The 21,426-nt window shown below is 38.2% G+C and overlaps 1 protein-coding gene across 1 annotated transcript; it reads left to right on the forward strand.

Moving 5' to 3' along the window:
- Positions 1 to 739: 739 nt before the first annotated feature.
- Positions 740 to 1,504, forward strand: LOC149087695 (uncharacterized). The gene has a single exon (XM_089231957.1). It carries the CDS (start codon positions 740 to 742, stop codon positions 1,502 to 1,504), a length of 765 nt encoding a protein of 254 aa, XP_089088083.1.
- Positions 1,505 to 21,426: the final 19,922 nt, after the last annotated feature.

The following is a 21,426-nucleotide window of genomic DNA, read 5'->3' on the forward strand; positions in this document are numbered from 1 at the left end:
CCAGTTCGTGCTGAAATCACAGATATGTCACCAATCAAGGAAAATGAAGCACCACCACTTAAAACTGCAGTGAATTAAAAAAAAAGGATGACAAATATGAAAGAAATATTCTTATTTGTAATCGTAATTATCATAATGTAATTTCTGAGTTGAGAAGATAATTTTAATCGTTGATTTGAAGAAGAAAAAGTCAAGTTGATTTCATTGAAAATACGTGAAAACCAGTGCATTTTTGCAAAAAAGTCTGGACAGCCAGAAAAAATCCGGGACTGTCCGGCAAATACGGGACGTGAGGTCACCCTAGCAGGCCCGCCATTTGGGGGGGGGGCGGGGGTCAGTGGGGTCCGTTACTCCCCTCCCCGGCTTTTGAAAATACACTAAAATTTTTTTATATAATATATATATCTTTATTTATATATAATATGTATATATAATATATATATGTAGTGCTGTCCACACGATGGCGCTGGCGTATCTTCCCAGCTTGTATAATTATTAGTCTATTTTCTGCTGGTGGCATCACAACAGAAATCGGGAGTCAAAGGCGTCTGGCTCGTTTTGTTGATGGTTGATGTTGTCTCACTCACCGATGCGCGTGTCTGTGTCTCATCATGCACGGGCCACATTTTCCTCTACCAGCATCCCCGTTTGTATTGTGTAAATATTATCCGTTGTAAATAAAGTGTAAATATATCAACTAAAGATTGGCGACATCGGACGTGAAGCAAAAGAAACCACCATGGCAGAGGTGAGTGCCGTAGTTATACCGCCATTCAACGTGCGTGATGTATCGTTATGGTTCGTGATGTGTGAAAGCACTTTCGAGTTAGCCGCTCCGAAACCGATAACAGAGTCAAAAACAAAATACAATTACATCGTTGCAAATCTTCCTCCAGATAACGCATCTCTAGTACGAGACATTCTCATGAGCCCGCCAACTTCGGAGCCATACGAAAAACTAAAGCACGAACTAGTCGCACGTTGCAGTGAATCCTCGTCTACACAGCTTAAGAAACTTCTCGCTTGTGAGCCATTAGGAGATCGGAAACCGTCTGACATTCTCCGTGAATTAAAACGAAGAGCGGAATCTCTCAGCGTTTCGGACGAATTATTGACAGAACTCTTCCTGCAACAACTACCCAAATCTACTGGATCTATACTCGCTGTCGTGAGCCCACTAACCCTTGACAAAACGGCTGAGCTGGCCGACAAGATCCAAGAAGCAAGCCCTCCTCATGTAGACGCCGTGAACAAAAGTCAACAATCGGACACGATCGCACAACTCCAAGAAGAGATCGCCCAACTACGCCGCGAACTGAAAACAGTTTTGCGTGTGCGTTCCCGTAGTGTTTCGCGCTCGCGTTTCTCCCGTTCAAAGAGATCAACATCACCACCTACGTTGCCGGATAGGCAATTTTGTTGGTACCATAAGACATTTGGCAATCAAGCCAGAAGGTGCACTTCACCATGCAGGTTTACAAAAAACGACGAAGGCGGAGAGTAGTAGCGACAGGCTCCCTGCCAACGACATCTCGTCGCTTATTCGTAGCCGATCGAAGCACCAACATTTCATTCCTTGTAGACACTGGATCTGACGTTTCAATACTCCCAGCGTGCAGCACTGACAAACGTCAACCACTTCTCCAACTTTCCGCTGCAAATTCGTCTCCAATAAACGTCTATGGTGAGCGAACAGTCACTTTAGATTTTAAACTCAGCAGAGTCTTCCGGTGGACTTTCCTCTTGGCCGCGGTACCGAAACCGATTCTTGGAGCCGATTTCTTGTATAATTTCAATTTGCTTCCGGACTTACGACGACGATGCCTCCTCGACATGCGGACGAAACTTACTGCAAACTGTCAACTAAAGAAGTCAGAAGTGCACTCCATCAAACTTTTCGACGGTGACTCAACTTATCAAAGCCTGCTCAGCAAATCTTCGCTGAACTCCAAACCATGCTGTGAGCATATCATCGAGACAACAGGTAGGCCAATTTTTGCTAAAGCTCGCCGTCTCTCTCCAGAAAAGTTATCTTGCGCCAAAAAGCAATTTCTGGACATGCAAAAACAAGGATTATGTCGGCCATCAAACAGTGCATGGGCCAGTCCAATTCATATGGTCAAGAAACCTAATGGTGTGTGGCGTATCTGCGGTGATTACCGTCAGCTAAATAAGATCACCACACCAGACAGATATCCCATTCCTCATATCCATGACCTAACCCACATGCTTCATGGGACTGCAATATACTCGACCATCGACCTCGTCTCGGCGTATCAACAAATTCCAGTGGCAGAAGCTGACGTGCCCAAGACTGCCGTCATCACGCCTTTCGGGCTTTATGAATTTCCTTTCATGCCCTACGGACTTTGCAATGCCGCCCAGACATTTCAGAGGTACATCGACCAAGTGTTGGCTGGTCTCAGTTTTTCAGCGGGATACATAGATGACATCCTCATCGCATCAGCGAACTCTGAACAGCATAAACAGCACCTGGACATAGTTTTCAAACGACTGGCCGAACATGGTCTAAAGATCAACTCTCTGAAGTGCAAATTCTTCCAAGATGAAGTCACATTTCTCGGACACAGAATATCATCAAAAGGAATTTCTCCTCTTCATGATAAAGTGAAGGCGATAAAAGATTTCCCAAGACCGGCAACCATCCAAGAACTTCGACGTTTTCTAGGAATGTTGAATTTTTATCGGAGATTCCTTCCTGGGTTAGCAGAAACACAAGCTCCACTATGTTTATATCTTCAAGAAAAAGCCAAAAGCAACGCGAAGATTGAGTGGACGGAAACATCAAATCAAGCTTTCGTAGATTGCAAGAAAAAACTCATTTCTGCAACCCTTCTTGCTTTTCCACATCCATCGGCCGAACTCTCTATCATGGTAGATGCATCCAATACAGCAATCGGTGCTTGCCTACAACAGCTTGTCAACTCGCACTGGCAACCTCTCGCTTTCTACTCCAGGAAGCTTATCAAAGCTGAGATGAATTATAGCGCTTACGACAGAGAGCTATTAGCAGCATATGCGGCAGTGAAGCAGTTTCAACACATGATCGAAGGGAAACATTTCATCCTCTACACCGACCATAAACCCTTGACATTTGCATTTCGTCAAAAGCCTCACAAGACATCTCCCAGACAAACACGACATCTTGACTTCATTGGACAGCATACCACCGACATACGTCACGTATCAGGCGTACAGAACCTAGTCTCTGATGCTCTTTCTAGAATACAAGCCATTGCATGCCCTCCATCAATAGACTATTCCAAGATCACAGCAGCTCAAGCGACCGACAGTGAACTTGACTCTCTCAAGCATTCCTCCTCTTTAAAACTCAACATCTGCAATTTAGTTGGTATAGACAAACCACTCTGGTGTGACACATCCTGCAATCGAGTACGCCCATATACACCGAATACTCTTCGAAGACACGTTTTCGATGTTCTTCACAATCTATGCCACCCAGGCATCAAAGCAACAACACGTCTTGTCTGCGATCGCTTTGTATGGCCTTCAATTCGGAAAGACTGCACCACCTGGACTCGATGTTGTGTGCCTTGCCAAAAGTCAAAGGTGCACAAACATACTGTTTCCGCTCCAGGAAAAATAGAAATGCCAGATGCTCGTTTCAAGCACGTTCACATCGATATCATTGGTCCACTTCCGTCATCCCAAGATTACACATATTGCCTCACCTGCATCGATCGATTCAGCCGTTGGATCGAAGTTTTACCGATGAAGGACATGACAGCAGCCACTGTTGCTTCAACATTCTATTCTGGTTGGATCAGTCGTTTCGGAACCCCAGAGAAAATAACAACAGACCAAGGTCGACAGTTCGAAAGCTTCATCTTTCACGAACTCACCAAACTCCTTGGCATTCAGCACATCAGGACGACACCTTACCATCCTCAAGCTAACGGGATGATAGAAAGAGTTCATCGACAACTGAAAGCAGCTCTGATAGCTAGGTCAAACATGAACTGGGTGAACACACTTCCAACAGTCCTGTTAGGGCTACGATCCTGCTACAAAGAAGACCTCAAAGCCACACCAGCACAACTCGTATATGGCACAGAGCTCAGATTGCCTGGCGATCTAATCACCAACAGTAGTAACCGCATACCGTGTCCCACAGAATTTGTCTCCATTCTAAGGGACCAGATGCAGCAGCTACAACCAACTACTGCAACGGCGCATGGTGAAAAGAGACTGTACATACATTCGGAACTGAAGAACACCACCCACGTCTTCCTGCGGTCAGACACAGTAAAACGAGCTCTCGTCCCCACTTACAACGGACCGTACGAAGTGCTGAAACGTGGTGAGAAGACATTTTGCCTTCTCATAAAAGGAAAACCGTCCATGGTATCGGTCGACAGGTTAAAACCTGCCTTTCTGCTCACCGGCAGTGTGCCTCAGCCAACCAACAAAAACACAGATGTATCCGTGCCAAAAACTTGCTCCGTCGTTCCGAAAAGCATCCTAAAAAAGACAACGACCTGCAAAATATTTGGAAAAACCGTCTACGTTCATCGAAGCACGTGACTTTTAAACTTTAATTCTTTCTCTTCTGTCCTCGTCCTTCGGACTGCGAGGGGGGTACTGTAGTGCTGTCCACACGATGGCGCTGGCGTATCTTCCCAGCTTGTATAATTATTAGTCTATTTTCTGCTGGTGGCATCACAACAGAAATCGGGAGTCAAAGGCGTCTGGCTCGTTTTGTTGATGGTTGATGTTGTCTCACTCACCGACGCGCGTGTCTGCGTCTCATCATGCACGGGCCACATTTTCCTCTACCAGCATCCCCGTTTGTATTGTGTAAATATTATCCGTTGTAAATAAAGTGTGAATATATCAACTAAATATATTATATTTATTATTATAATACAAATATGTATATAAAATTATAAATACATTGAAGACATGTTCTTTGCCTCCCCCCCTGTAAAAAGTTTACATGTAAAAAACTCATTGTGCTTTTATGAAAATTTCTTTTGTGGAATTTTAAAATGCATTAATACATGCTAAGGCATAAATGATCCCACGAAGCCAGTTACGCACAGAATTTTCACAACGCGAATAAGGGCTAAGAAATCGTATTTTGATTTTTTTTTTCCAGATTCCAGTGCCACTTGTTGCAAACATTTCGTCCCGTTCTTAATCCCGGAAACCTTGCTGGCTATAAGTTCACTGCTTTCCCTAGTACAAAGAAGCAAACGATGAGTTCTTTTTTTATATATTTTACAAATGGGACCGTTAATTTCGGGGCACCTTATACACAGTTCATGAGTTTCAATGTAAAATTTTCGGTTTTTATCAAAATTTGATGTAAAAACCAAAAACTGATGTAAAAACAGGTTGAAAAGATGTCGAAAACTGAAGTGAAAAAAAAAGGTGATTATTTTAAAACTGAATAATGTCTATGAAAAAAGAAACGTCTGATTGTAAATATTGGATGTCCTATATGACATTTCATTGTATATAGTTGCATCAATGTTCAATAGATGGCGCAATAAATTATATAAAATTATAAATCTACAATATTTCCGTAACGACGATGCATACACATGGTCACGTGTTGATGATCATCATAAAAACGACAAATTATCGTTTCTGCACATAATAACACTGATAAATGACATCACAGATACCAATACACGAAAAAGAATCACGCTGAAACATTCAAATTGATTGGTTTCCTCTCAGCAATTTCAAACAAGCAAACGCCCATTTTTGAATATTCATTTCATTTAAACAAAAAAATGCCAACCCAAAAACTACAGAAATGGGAGAGTTTCCAGGGGTATATATTTAAATTATCTCATTAACATTTTTTTCTTCTCCTGTGAATGAAGATCGTTTCCGGCCACGCACTCGATACAATTATGGCTAATCAAAACGTCCATTTAATCACCAGCTGATTACGTTAAGCTTAAACTATACTGTATATCTAGGTATCCATCTCTCTCTTTCTCTCTTTTTCGTCTCTCTTATTACTGGTCGTTATCTGATGAAAAATAACCCACCACGAATGACACGCTTAACAACTATTACGACGCACCCAACGTCGGCTTTGGGCGCTATTTATTGCATTTTTCCGTGCAATGAGCGATTAGTTGGCTTTTTTTTTTTAAATGAAAGTACAGTGATAGGCTGCAGACAGACAGATAGAAAAGAAATGATAATGAGGGAAAAAAAGTGGTGTGGAAAATGGATTAAAAACACGCACTTGCATGCTTCCCGACGACTATCTGTTATGATCTTTTTTTGGCTGGCAAAAGTGAATCTTCTTTTTTATAAACTGTTATTGCTCATTTGCAAGATGTATGTAAGTGAACCGTTCATTTTTTTACTATTTTTTCAACAGTTTAAGACATATCTTAAATTTCTTATTTGATTGTATTGCTGAGATTGTCTCATTAAGATAAAGGTCTTTACTGATCTGTTTCTTTCATTACTTGAGACAACGCTGGATTATTACAGATAGGGTAGCCAGACGCACCGGGGTTTGGCTAAGAAATTTATTGTTAAATGATTTTTTTACATACAAGATATGCTACTTTTAGTTACATTTTCCATAATTTTCGATAAACGTTTTTATTACTCAATGTTTAACCCTTGAATTGCTCCCATCGCTCTTGGATAATGGCGTGATCAGTCAATCTCTAATGATATGAATCGCTTTCATTTTAGATCAAATTTTTAAAATTACGAAACCTATAGCCCTTTCAGACCCAGAGTTAACAAACGTGAGAGTTGTCTCTTTCTCGTTTTTTTTCTCGCTGTAGATATTCTTTTTTTCGCACCTCAGGGAGTTCGGCTCTGACTTCAACAATAACACATCCACAAAAATTTCTGCTCGTGGAATGTCAATAGCACTTCCTGGGGAAAGATATTTTTTCCCCTTTCTTTCCAGGAAATAAAACCCTTCGTGGAACTCCATATGGCGAATCATATTATCGTGTAACACATCCACAATCCTTGAAATCTGGACTGAACTCCCTGAGGTTAAAAAAATGATATATTTGAAGCGAGAGAGAGAGAGAAAGCAACCCGCAAATTTGAGCGTACAGGATCTGAAAGGTATAGAATGACGAACTCAATGACATCTGCGATATTCGACGCAAAGGAAAATACTCACTTAAATATCATCTGAAATACTAAATTCAATGACAGATACGAAATTCAATATCAAATACTAAATTCAGTGACAGATATGAAATTCAATGTCAAATACAAAGTTCGATAACAGACACATAATAAAACTCAAATAATGATTGTAACAGGAAAAAACTCAATTATTTACTCAATAAAAACTTAAAATCTGAAATACTTAATGTAATCTCGAATACGCAATGAAACATTAATGTTATCCAAATGAAAACACAAACTCAAACATTCAATCTCAGATACAGAATAGAAATTTGGATATTAAACTAACTAATTGTAACTAGAATGATGAAATAGCTAATAGAAACCTGGATATTTTATTTCCAGTGTCTCATTTGTAGTTGCATATTAAAATTTACATCGAGTAGCTCAGTACATATTCAAGTTTTTATTGAGTACATACTTGAGTTTACAATTACCATTATCACTTGGATACAGAAATAACTAATAAAACATGAATATAAACTTGGGCTGAAATGAAAACTCAAATCAGTTGGCCATTTGTGTCGCAGTACGGTCATTTCTACACACGAGTAATAATTTGATCGGGACCTATAATTTATTACCGAATCCGAACGGTACAAATACAAATACAAATACAACGCCACAACAGGCAAAATGCCCAACGAGGTGGCTGATAAAAAGATGCCCATAAAAATATGGTTGTCATATGTTTCAAAAATACAGCAACCCAATTAAAAATGCAATTAACACAAATTACAAACAATATATACACAATCTCGATACACTCGATATATATTTGTTTTTCCATACATCTTGCCGAGGGGTTGGCTACAGCTCACAACATTTGATGAAGATCAAATTGTCACATACTGAATGGGATTCAAATGGTTCATTCTAATCGAAATATTTGATTTGGGTTTTGATAGAATCCCATTTCCCATTAAATTTCAATAAATCCAACCACACTGATCAAAATTCTTCAATTCTGTAATTCTAAAATTTCCCTTTCACTAAACTTATAGATGGTGATTTCTCGACAATCATTTCACATTATTTTGGTTCAAAGCTACCAGCGTGTGAAAAGATATTGTTCATACACCAACTTTTCTTAAAAATTAAGATGAGAAACGAAGAGGAAATTAGAAGCATTTGCTCGATTTGGCTAGGCAGTATTACAGAAACGTTCTCGATAAGGTCATACTAGGAATTAATGTTATAGTTCCCTCTCACGGCAATGTGGATACTGAAAAAAAAAAACCCAATGAAAATTCAAATACTACAATTTTCATTGGTAAATTAAATTTCCAGAATCTACGACAATTCAGCGTGAGAAAATTTAACGGTGATGATTCAGCGCAGACGATTGAGCGGGGCGATAATTTAGCGCGAGACAATTTATCCCAGTCACAATTCAGGGAGGTGATATGATAAACTCATAGGCGAGATCCAAAATTTGCTATGGAACTATGGAATGAGTTCGACGCGACTATTGACGGCTTTACAAAAACCAATTATGGTATTGAGGTCTGGCATAATCCGTTCAGTAGCACTATTGAAATCCATCATCTCGCAATATTTGGAAATTCATAACCGCTCTGCAGAAAGAGGAGAAGCTAATAGGAATTAAATCAGAGCCGTGCATCTTCGATCAGTCTTAAGTGTGGAAAAAGTGGGAAGGGTAATGCTATTTACAAACCCAAAAAAATCACTGCGCTGAATCGTCGGTGCTGAATTGTTCCGCACTGTACTGTCGTCACACCGAATTTCCATTGGTATGAAATTACCAATGGAATTTTGGATAATGAAATAACCAATTAAAATTCGGGTAATGAAATAACCAATTAAAATTCGGGTAATGAAATAGCCAATGGAAAGTGAAACTACCAGAGAAAATTGGGATAACTTCAGTAACGAATAAAAATTTGGATACTGAAACAGCCAATGAAAATTCAATAAAGAACCTAAAAGATCTAACACTCAAATAATGAATGGAATTCAAGTACTTTATTCCAATCGAAAGATTTGTGATTTGGGTTTGAATAGACTCCCATTCCATAAATTTCGACAAATCAAACCACACACTGATCAAAATTCTCCAATTCCTTTACTCTAAAATTTCCCATTCACCAAATCTCACAAATTTCTAAATGAAGATATCTCAAGCGTCATTCCACAATATTTCAGTAACATTTCGGTTCAGACAGACCAGCGTGTGAAAAGACGATGTTTATGTATCCACTTTCACCAAAAATTAAGATGTAGCAAAATGAAGAGTTTCCTCCTAGAATCATTTGCTCGATTTGGTTAGGCGATATCACAGAGACATCCTCGATAGGAATTAATGTTAGAGTTCCCTGGAGAGATCCCGACATTTCTTTTTCGGTAGTGGTTCCCGGGATTATCGTTGCTGTGCTCGGATGAACGCTCGAGGGTGAATGAGTAGAAGGCAAAGGAATGAGAGAACGGTTTCATGATACTTCCGCTATCTGCTTGATGTAATTGCCATCCCTGATGTGAAAAGAGAGCGAAAGAGGGACACAGGGTCTTTTCTAGTTACACTGGAAATTAGACTTTGGTGTCTATCTGTACCGTGACAAGTAGAAGTCAGGAGTCGGAATCTTAAGACTCCGTTTTCGTCTCTCTCTCTCTCTCTCTCTCTCCTTTTCTGGAAAAGTTGGTGGTGTTCGGAAACTATTAGTAGTTAATTTTCTGCTACACGAGAAAGCGATTAAATGAATAGCTTGGCGAGCATAAAGGCCAGGGAAAACGGAATTCTGTTCCGTGAGTGTGAATGGATTTTCTTGGAGAGAGAGGCGAGCAAATTCTTCTGCTTTGTGCCGCTTTAGAAAGTTCCAGAAGGATATGCTAAAGCTGGAAAGTTTATATACGTCTGATAAGAGAATGGCGCGCTGGCAGAAATTTTCCGCCAATGAACTTCTTTTCGCGTGCGATATCCGCGACACTTGGAATTTCCGTTGGATTTGGAGCTTGTGTAGGCTCTAAATTTCGAGAAGAATCCTTTTATCGGGGTTTTCTTCGATGTTTGGTGGGGAGGGGGGCAACAAGATTAACTTGAATGAAGTGAAACCAAATTTTATTGTTATGGACATTCATGCTCCCCGTTCAGAATAAAAATACAGTTGAAGCCACTTATTTTAGAACCAAGGATAATATTAGCATTCAGGTATTGTTATCATTTTTGCAAGGAACGGAACTGACCAATATCATAATATTCGAAAAATTTGTTTATAGTTATTGGGACTTCGGATAATGCTATCAATTCTCATTAGTCAATTTTTTTTATTTTTTTTTACGCATTTTGAAGTTGAGGTATAACCAATCTCATTTTTGTTCCTGTAAGCTATTGTTATCAGACAGCAAGGCTATGTAGGAGGCTAGAAAAAGTGTTCTCTCTTTATTCCCCCGCCTTCATGACAAACATTTCCGCACTTAATGTCGTGACCATCCATATACTTGTCCAGCTGCTTTTGCAATGGATTTCCTTTAGCGAAGGCAAATGTATGATAAAAGGCGCTTTCTTCCAGTTCTTGATCAGTTTCTTTCAGTTGGGCAGATTCATATTTCTTTTCCTGATAGACTTTCCTCAAGGGATCTAGGAAACGTATTGTGTAGAATAAAAAAAATATCGTGATTTATGGTAAACAGTTCCATTCTAATGTCTTACAATGGTTGAACAACAGAAATGCAGAATTTTAAGTTTAAAGGGAAAAAAGAGGTCCCACTTTAGATTCTAATGAAGAAAAAAAAAGAAAACGATTGAACACACAGTTTGTAATCACAATCATGTGGGAAAGAAAAACAGCTATCCCATTTTAATAGTACATGTTTACCATACGTCCTGTTCAACCAAGCGGGATGCACGTTCACCGTACTTGCAAACGGGAGTTTTCGGTTATCAGAAACCTCGAGTCCCGATGTGATCGCATTAAACGGTGCGGACTGTATTTGAGTTTGTTGAGGAGCTCTTGCTACGAAAAGACAAGTCCTAGCTGTTACTTGTAGTGAATCTTTAAACGCACGCCATGCTTCACAACGTGAATTAATTTGAAAATTACAGTGTAGTCAGTATGCACATCTACTCAAATGAATCAAAAGTTCTGGTTTTTCCATAATCGATCAGTAATTATTGAATGTATTCTCTCATAGAATTAATTTTGTCTATGAGAGAATACAGTCAATGTAAACCCAGGGATAATTTTGATTTTGTAAGTGGAAAGGAAGTCTCAAGAAGTTCACAACTTTAGACGATATATCGACTAACCCTACAACCATCTAAAAGAGAGGCGTACAACCTCCGTCCATGGTGTTAAATCCGGGTCACGAAAGGCATTCCGGTAAAAAAATAAGAATTTTATCTAATTTATACTTAGTCCGACCACATTTCCTTGATAAAAATCAAAGAAATCTAGATTCATAAAAGACATCGTACATTTTCACCAAAAACATTGTCAAAGGCAAGTAAAAGTGCCAATAAAAGCCAAAAAAAATTGTCATGGGCAAGTGAAATTGCCAATGATAACCAAAAAAAAAAAATTTTTTTTTAAGGCAAGAAAATTTTCCAACTACGTTTGAAACTAATAAAAAATCTTCAATGACGGAAAACAAGCCGCGATGAATTAAATGTACAGCTGCATTAAAAAAAATCGGACGACGATCGGTTTTTCCCTTTGAAATGGAATGCAAATCATATTATGCAAATCGGAATCAAGCTGTATGACGTGTATTTACGTAGCTCTCACGGCCGAGTGCAATTTATAGGAAAAGAAAAGGTAGATAATATGCTGCTGCCCAAAAAGAATTCATTCAAAGCTGAAAAAAAAGTTGGACAGGGCGAATTTTTCTTGTTCCTGGGGCTATTTTTCATTTACTTTAATTCGAGGTAGTTTTCCCAGCAACTATAGAAGCGAGGAAAATGCCTCGTAAAAGAAAAAAATCTCTGGAAACAAAAGAAATGATCACCATGGAACCTATTCGAGATGGACAAAGCTAAAATTCCATTTCTAAACTTCACAAAATCGACAACACGTGATGTTTTGCACAAGAAGTTTGGTTCTGGTCGACCAAGAGAAACTTGTTGCAGAATCGATCGCTTGATGAAAGAGTATACGGTAAAGAATCCGAGGAAGAGTGCAGTGGAGACAAACCAAGATTTCCGAGCCAGTTATGGCAGTCCTGGTCAGTGTCTCTACAATCAAGTGATGTCTATATAGAGCTAGAATAGGTATATATATATCATTAAGAATAAGAAGACCCGACTTGATTTCGCTCGGAAGCATCAAAGTTGGACTACCAAACAATGAGCAAAGGTTATTTGGAGTCCAAGTTCCAAATGTTTGAATCGAGTGAACAATGATATATTACGCGGCCAGTAAACCAGCTATTAAACAGGAGATATCAGCTTAAATGACTATTCAACAAGACAATGATCCGAAGCATTCAGCCAAGTCTGTGAAGTCGTCGTTTACTGCCAAAAAAAAAAAAAAAAAACTGTTCTAAAATGAGCAATATCGGTGTCACCTGATCTAAATTAAATATAAAATTTATGGCAGATGCTTAAACAAGTAAGAATGGGAAAGAATACCTACCAAAAGCTTAACTGATTTGGTGAACTCAGTTCCCCGCAGATGCAGTGCAGTAATATAAACCATGGCGAACCTTGCCAAATATTGAAAAGTATTATATTTATTATGTTTATTTTTGATGGTTTGATAATATTTGGAATCATCCGATTTTTTTTTCATTTCATACGTTTGAGTATTTTTATAATGAACAAAGTATATGGTTTGATAATGAGATTATTTTCAGATACGTATTTCATTAGTAGGTAAGAATCGAATCTCCATATGCTTCATGGACCGATTTAACTCATGCATTAAAATATTTGAAGGAAAATGAGGTTGTCCGACTTTTTTTGAACGCAACTGTAACACCCATAAGAAAACGTATATATTCCACAAATACAGTATGAGATACGAACATATTTGCATCACTGTAAATAATTATTAATAGTCATAATTATAATTATAACATAATATAATCTAAGAATCATAAAAATAATCTTAATTCTTGATTTCAGTAAAAATTTAAACAAGCCTCATGGAAATATGGGACATGTTATAAAAAGCTTTGGATGAATAAAATTACGTTAATGCCCCATAAAATGCGGGTTTTATGGTCATCTCTATATTTATGAGTCTGGCTTGAGGGGGACAGAAATGCCGCGTATCTGGCGAAGTCTAATGAAAATGTCATGCAACCCCTGATCTACCTCACGAAGATGGCGATTCCGACCCCGAAATGCTCATATTATTCCAATTTGCCGTTGTCTTTTCAGCACCTACTTTTGTCAACAGTTTGTACATGTTTATCTAAACCAGCGGTTCTCAACCGGTGCTCCGTGTGCAACTCCCAGGGTCTCGCGGCGACTCGAGGAAAATAAAATGAATCAGTAAATTTGATAGATAAGTAAATAAGAGAGGCCTACAAGGTTCTGCCATAAAAATTATGTACGAAAAAGGGCTCCTCGATTCAAACAGGGCTCCGCCATAGAAATTATATACGGAAAAGGGCTCCGCGAGTCAAAAAAGGTTGAGAACCGCTGATCTAAACCATTCTGTACATCAAATTTCACTATCAACCGAATCCATGAAAATTCTTTGAATACTAGCTACATATAATACCCGGCGCTTTTCCCGGGTTTTCTCTATATACTCCGAGCATTAAAGAAGTGACAAACTATTGTAAAGCATATAAGTATTTGAAAAGCATTGTTAAGGAACGACGGTAACTAAAGTGAACATTCCGAACGTTATTGTCAAGGCCCAAGAACCATTGTGGCTCGATATTTTTTGCCAATTTCCGGCATTTGCCCAGCTCCAACAAACTTTTAAAGTAGTCGATCGTTCAAATCGGATCCCGATTGGTATATGTATGAAAAGTATGGCGACGATCGGTTTAAAATTGTAGATTTACATATAGAACACACACACACGTACTGAAAATCAATTTTATTCATAGAGACTCACTTGCTTATGTTACATTAAAAAATATCTTACATAACTGAATTCACGAAAAAAAAATTTCTTACGAGAGAAATTCCTTCTGGATCATCCCAAAAAAAACATTTTACGTCACGATTCATTATCTCTGCACATGACTTGAATCATCATTATTATTATTCGATAGTTATCTTCTTTTATTGATATATATATGTTATTTTTTCCCTCCCTGATTCTTTTCGGAAAAAAAATCATTTACCTAATTTCTTTTCTACCGCGGATACATATTTCATAATTACGAACGAGCGTCTACATAACATGTATGTATAAGTAATTGGAATCTCCATCGGACAGAAAAAAAAACAGAAGGTAATTTACAAGGAAAGTTATTCGAAAAAGGAATCCGTAGAAATGTGTTTTATGGAGCGTGATCAGACTCTACGCCTCATTTGCTAAAGCTAATGAAAGATTAAATGCGTCATTGATTGAAGAATACCTATACTACTAGCTGAAATACACGCACACACACACGCGCCAAAGTATATCGTTGAAGAGGGTACACCGAGAAACGATTTATGAGAAGAAACAAGCAAAAATACATAAGTAGAAAAAAAATATATAATAATAGTAATAGTGGAAAGTGATTATAACCCGGAAGGAATTTTCACTCATGAGAGGAAAATTTTTCGAATACTTAACTGCCTTTCGGAATAATTAACAGTGATAAATGTTCTTAAAATATTTCTTCTTGTTTAATTAACTGCTCAGTGAAAAAAAAATTATCATTATGTATTAGTAAATTTTTCTAATGTGATGCAAAAAAAAAAAACTATTAAAAGATTCGTTTGCCTCGCACGTTTCTAGATTGCGTAGAATGGCGTAATTGTGAATCGATGATATTTTAAGAAATGCGTGTATTGCTATGATGGCCATCAGTCATGACGTTGTCAATTTGATTGTAAGAGAACGTAAATGATACAGAACGAAAGTATTACCCGTGCTCTTGCGATATTTGTATCGAAATGAACCACTGAATTTCTGATTGCGTGCGGTTGTGCTTCTGTCTCTCTTCGGGATTTGTACCCAGATCAATCGGATCGGAGTAAGTGCAGGTGTAATATTTAAGTTCCATCAGCACTTAAATTCATCTGAAATCCAGGTAAATAACATGGATCATAACATGCTCCTAATTCAAATTTCACCAATTTTAATGACATGTATTAAAATTGTTAAAAATAATTAAAATGTGTATATGAGAAGCTTATTTTCAAAAGAGAACATATTTTTCCATTTTTTTCCGCAATGCACTTTTCAACGGGTTATGAATCTTTGGGATAAGCTCTATGTTAGATTATACAACCGGGTTTATTCAAACGAGAATATTTTTTGGTAGAAATTTCAATGTAAATTTATAGTCGTGTTTAGCAAAAGGGAACATAACCACCATTTTCATACAATTCGGTATATTTCATTTTTCGATAACGTACATTCATGGGACCGAAAGTTTTGTGCACTAACGAGGAGTGTCCATTAGTGGATAGTAAGATATATTTGAGTCCCGCCGATGTAATTCAAAATTGTGTCTGTCAGTGGAGATGTCCGATAATGGGAGTGTCCGTTATCGAAGGTTCCTCTGTAGAATTACCTTGTTTCTCATGCTAATGACGACAGGGCAGCTAGGGTACTTTCCCGGACTAGTTAAAACTATAGCATCTAAAGATTCGTGCAGGCTCATCAAGCGATAATGATGACGTCACAGTGCTGGGTGCTGTCGTTATACATAACCTATTCTAATTCATTATTTCTTAAAAAGTGTTCGATTTATTATTTTCTGTTTTCAATACTGGTACGTGGAAGCCTACTAGACATTCTCGTCTTTGTGAAGTATGTGAAATTTTAAAGATTTTTTTTTACGATTTCCGAACTATCGTTGGACAAGTGTTGCCACTCTTAGTGATGAGCCCTCTAAAATTTCTAGGCTTCCTAGTTGAAAACCATGTAGAATCAGCAGTTGGCGTAGGAATTTACAATTTTTCAGACTTGATCAGCTCAAATTTTATATAATCGAAAAAGATAACATTTCCACCATAATTTTCTTCCGAAACAGAACATTTCCAAAATTAAAATGTGGATAACTCTCTGGAATGTTGATATAAAGAAACATAGTATTTGAATATTCTTCTAGAATTCCTGCATGCTATCTGTTGGGTTATTTTCTGTTTAAAGTAGTTCATTCCGGGGGGAAAAGGGTTTTTTACTTGTATTGTAAATTTAGCAAAAATGGAAATGTTTCCGTTTGAAAATAAGCTCCTAGTATATATATACCGAGTGTTGAAAAAAAAAAATGTTGATATGATGTAAACCCGATATTTTACGGAATGGTGATTTGCATGACAAAAAAAATGCACAAATACAAATACAAATACAAATACAACGCCACAACAGGCAAAATGCACAAAGAGGTGGCTGATAAAAAGATGCCCATAAAAATATGGTTGTCATATGTTTCAAAAATACAGCAACCCAATTAAAAATGCAATTAACACAAATTACAAACAATATATACACATGATAAAATATTATACAATGCCCATAAAGAATACTTATGGTTGTCTTATTCTAAGAATGGATAGCTTCTCGATTTACCCCAACATGTTTATCGTATTTCTTTTTAAACGTGTCAATTGTGTTACAATTTACTACCTCCGGGGGTAAGCTATTCCATTTATTAACAACCCTATTGGAGAAAAATTCCCTGCGACACCATAACCTTGCATTGTCCCTCACCAATCGATACTGGTGTCCCCTTGTAAAAGCAGTCGATTGGCGGTGTACTAAAAGTTCATGGTCCATCCTATCCATCCCATTGAAAATTTTGAACACTTCGATCATATCTCCTCGACACCTGCGTTCATCCAATGTAAACATATTCAAAAAATGAAGTCTTTCTTCATAACTCAAGCCCTGTGTGCCAATAAGGACACGTGTAGCTCTTCTCTGCACCCCTTCAACCAAGTCTATGTCCCTCTGTAGGTATGGTCTCCAAAACCTTACAGCATACTCCAGTCCAGGACGAACTAAGCCTCGAAAAAGCGGAAGAATGACTTTAGGAGAACGCGAAGAGACCTTTTTGAAAATGAGACCAAGCATTCTATTCGATTTTTTGACAACCGCTGAACAATGTTCAGAAAACTTAAGTCGCTCGTCAATGAGAATTCCCAAATCGGTGACTCTAGTTGCATCCGGGATAGTGACACCATTCAACTTGTAAGAGAACCGTGGGTTGTTCGAACCAAAATGAGCGACCATGCACTTATCTACGCTAAACGTCATGCTCATTCATTTGCCCATGCTGCAATCTTGTTTAAGTTGGTCTGGAGCAACTCCCTATCGCTTTCATTTCCGATTACCCCCATTAGCTTCACATCATCTGCGAATTTGCTAGTAATTCCATCGATACCCTGATCGAGTTTGTCGATAAAAAGTGAAAAAAGTATGGGGCCAAGGACACTTCCCTGAGGAACTCCACTTGTGACGTCTGTCCAACCAGAGAATTCCCCGTTCACCATAACTCGTTGCGACCTATCTCTTAACCACGATTCTATCCACTTCAGCAAGTTGCCCCCTATTCCAATCTCGTGTAAACGCTTCAAGAGTTTGCCATGTTGGACCCGATCGAATGCCTTCTGGAAATCAAGGTAAACAACGTCGACATTTTTGCTCTTACCCAAAGCCTTAGTCACGTAATCATAGAAGCAAAGGAGGTTAGTTACACATGACTTCCCCTTCCTGAACCCATGCTGATTATCCGACAATACATTATTCTCGTCTATCCACTTCACAAACTGCCTTTTGATGATAATTTCCAAAATTTTCGAGAGGGAGCTCGTCAAACTCACTGGACGATAATTAGACACCACTTCTCTACTACCCTTCTTAAATATCGGAACAACGTTAGCCAGTTTCCAATCTCTCGGGACGATACCCTCAGCAACACTACTCCTGTATATCTGTGCGACTGGCCCCAACAATTCATTAGCACCTTCCCTGAGAACCCTGGGATAGATATCATCTGGTCCTGGTGCTTTGCTTGCACATACATTTCTTAGAAGATTTAGGACCTCCACGTCTTCCACTTGAATATCGTTGAGCGTTTTATTACCCCATGCAACACCCGTATATCGAATATCATTATCTCCATTAAAAACCGACGCGAAAAAGTCATTGAAAGCACTACACATGCCTACATTGCTCTCTACTTTTGAGCCTCCTATCGAGAGGGGGCCAACTGTCCCCTTACATCCATTATTGACGTATCGAAAAAATGATTTTGGGTCAGAGCCAATGTTATCTGCCAACCTAGATTCAACTTGCTTTTTACTATCCCTTATCGCTTTCTTCAACAGTCTTCTTTTATCAGTAAACAATGATAGGTCACCTCGTCCACTTTTATACTCTCTGAATGCTCTTTTCTTTTCAAGATAAAGGTTCCGCACGCTATCCGTGAACCATAGAGGGTGTGATGTACAAACACGCTTTTTTCGAACAAAGGGTATGACGTCATGCAAAACAGAGGGCAGCTTCGTACTAAATTCTTCCCATTGACTTACCACCCCTACTGATTCCAACCGGTCTTTGAAAACTTCCGCTAACCTTCTTCGCAAAACATCAAAGTTAGTTCTCCGAAAACAAGGAACCAGTCTTTTGTTATCAACCTTACCCGAGGAAAAGTTACAGTGAAATCTGACGATACGATGATCACTGGAAGAAAACTCTTCCCCCACCGAAACATGTTCAACTAGATCCTCAGAACTAGTAAGAACTAAATCCAAAATAGCAGTACCCCTAGTGGCTTCTGATACATGCTGATACAAAAAATTTTCGAGCACCAACTTAAGAAAGTCTCTTTCATACTGATTTCCAGATGAAAGGTTCTCCCAATCAATACCCGGGTAATTGAAATCCCCTAGTATGAGAACCCTCTTTCGCTTACACATGTAGGAAATTTCATCATGCATTTTGGCGATATAGTTTTGATCCCTATTCGGTGGATTGTAACAAACCCCAACAATAAGCTTATGACGTCTTTTGTTCTCAAGTTCAACCCATATGGTTTCAATATCACTTCTCTGCACGTTACACTCTCTAGCCTTCAAACATGATTTCACGTATATCAACACTCCACCCCCTTTCCTATCAGATCTATTTCTCAAAAAAGTATCGTATCCGGAGATGTGTAAGAAAGATTCATCCCCATCGTTTGCCCAAGATTCTGTAATGGCTATAAGATCCAAGTCCTCCACAACTATCATAGTTTCTAAAAAATCTTTCTTGTTACCCAAGCTCCTGGCATTTATTAACACCCATTTTAATTTGCCCGGTGGTTTGTTGTCAATCGAGAAGCATACAAGCATGATATGTTTTATTTTTATTTATCAATTTTTGCCAAGAAAAAAAATCCATGAATAATTCTGATTGTACCTAACCTGTGACTCCAGACAGCAATCGTGGCAGACTGTGTGGTGCAGTGGTAAGATGCTCGTCTACCACCGTGAAGGTGCTGTCAGTGTCCATAGGCTTCATTCCAGGAGGGAGGACATGCAAAAGAAGTCCTTCACCTACCTTAGGGGAATCACCGACAGATAACGTCTTCATTTCCCACCCATTTCCATCGGTAAGAAATTAACGTATGGTGATATGGCCGGAGTTTGCGTGCGGTAAAATAGTAGCAGCAATTACGCTTGAGACGTGCCATGTGTGGAACCTGTAAAAACGCGTTCCACACACAAAGAGCGGTCAGAACCGTCAGAGACCTGACAATATTATCTTTACCAGTGGCTTAACAATGGTCTTCACGCAATTGTATCGTGGCTTCAGGTTGGCTCAATGGAGCCAATGTCTTATAACCAACATGTGGGATGCCTGTTATGATCAACACCTTTTTTCTTGCCAGAACAAGATATCTTACCCAACATCGTTTTGACCAAACATGGCCCCCGCTCTGTCCCTTGCGGGATATAAGCGGATTGCTCACTGACTGCGACATCGTTTTGACCGATGTGTAGCACCACACCTGTTGGACATTATTGGAATTGACGTAGGGTTCGCTTTGCATAATCGTGGTTGCTGGCACTAATTTCACCAAAACTGAATTAATAGCTTGAGTTATGTGTAGTATTTATAAATGTTATATGGTCTTGAGGGTTTTCAGAATAAAACTTTCTTTGACTCGCGTAGTCCACCATGTTGATTTATCGTGTTAATTATGCGCCCGAGTAAAGAATTAATTTGATATAATAAACAACGGCAGAATAGAACACTTATAAAATAAAATTTTAAGATGCATTTACAATATGTATGACTTATTTTACATGGGAAACAAATTACAAACTGCGATTACAAATCCACTTGTGATCGAAACTTATTTGGCCAAAACCCTTTTCTCTCATGACACCGTCCGTGAAAGCTTTCATTATAGAGCCCGAATAATATGCAAATGCATAAGTACGTATACCATTGATTTTTTAGCACATTTTAGAGTTCCCGCATATAAATGCATAAAATCACCGAAATTTTAGAATAAGTGAGTATATTTAGCAGTTTTTCTATTTTTGAATCACGTGGTACTAATGTTTCCAAGATTATTTTTATCTTTTATTCTCGAAATTTAATCAAATTTCCTTTATTTTTTCCCAGAAAAATTTTCACCATTGATATTGTTTATTTTAGGTCATGTTTTTAGCCATTTTAAAATGCATATTTTTGCACTTTTAACTTTTGAAGAATTTTTAAAGCCTATTTTACATTTTATACATACATCGACATTTTTAAATGCATATTCAGTATGCATTCAATATTTTTAGATGCATATTTTGAAAATTTTTATTAATTTTCCCCCCTTTTTTTAGCACTTTCAAATGTACATGTTTTTTTGATTTTTAGTCTCATACTAACTCTTCGATTGATTAATTTTAATATTTTATTTCATGCAATTCGGTATTTTTAAATGCAGGCTCAGCTTATTTTCAGTGCATATTTCAGTTATTTTATCGAATATTTGTAATTTTTCGTGCATATTTCTGTTTATTTTGGTGTATATCTCAATTTTTCAGTGCATATTTCCGCTAGACTCTGCCACGAAGCTGGGCTGGAAGAGATCTCGGCAACGGGATAAGTACAGTGGTAAAGTTCTGACGTTCATTCAGTGCACATTTCCGTTAATTTTAGTGTAACGTGTAATGCATAATTACGC

This window comes from Pholcus phalangioides, unplaced genomic scaffold, assembly GCF_987345545.1.
Source record: "Pholcus phalangioides strain wild (caught in Gottingen) unplaced genomic scaffold, Ppha-v1.0 ptg000004l_1, whole genome shotgun sequence".
Classification (NCBI taxonomy): domain Eukaryota; kingdom Metazoa; phylum Arthropoda; class Arachnida; order Araneae; family Pholcidae; genus Pholcus; species Pholcus phalangioides.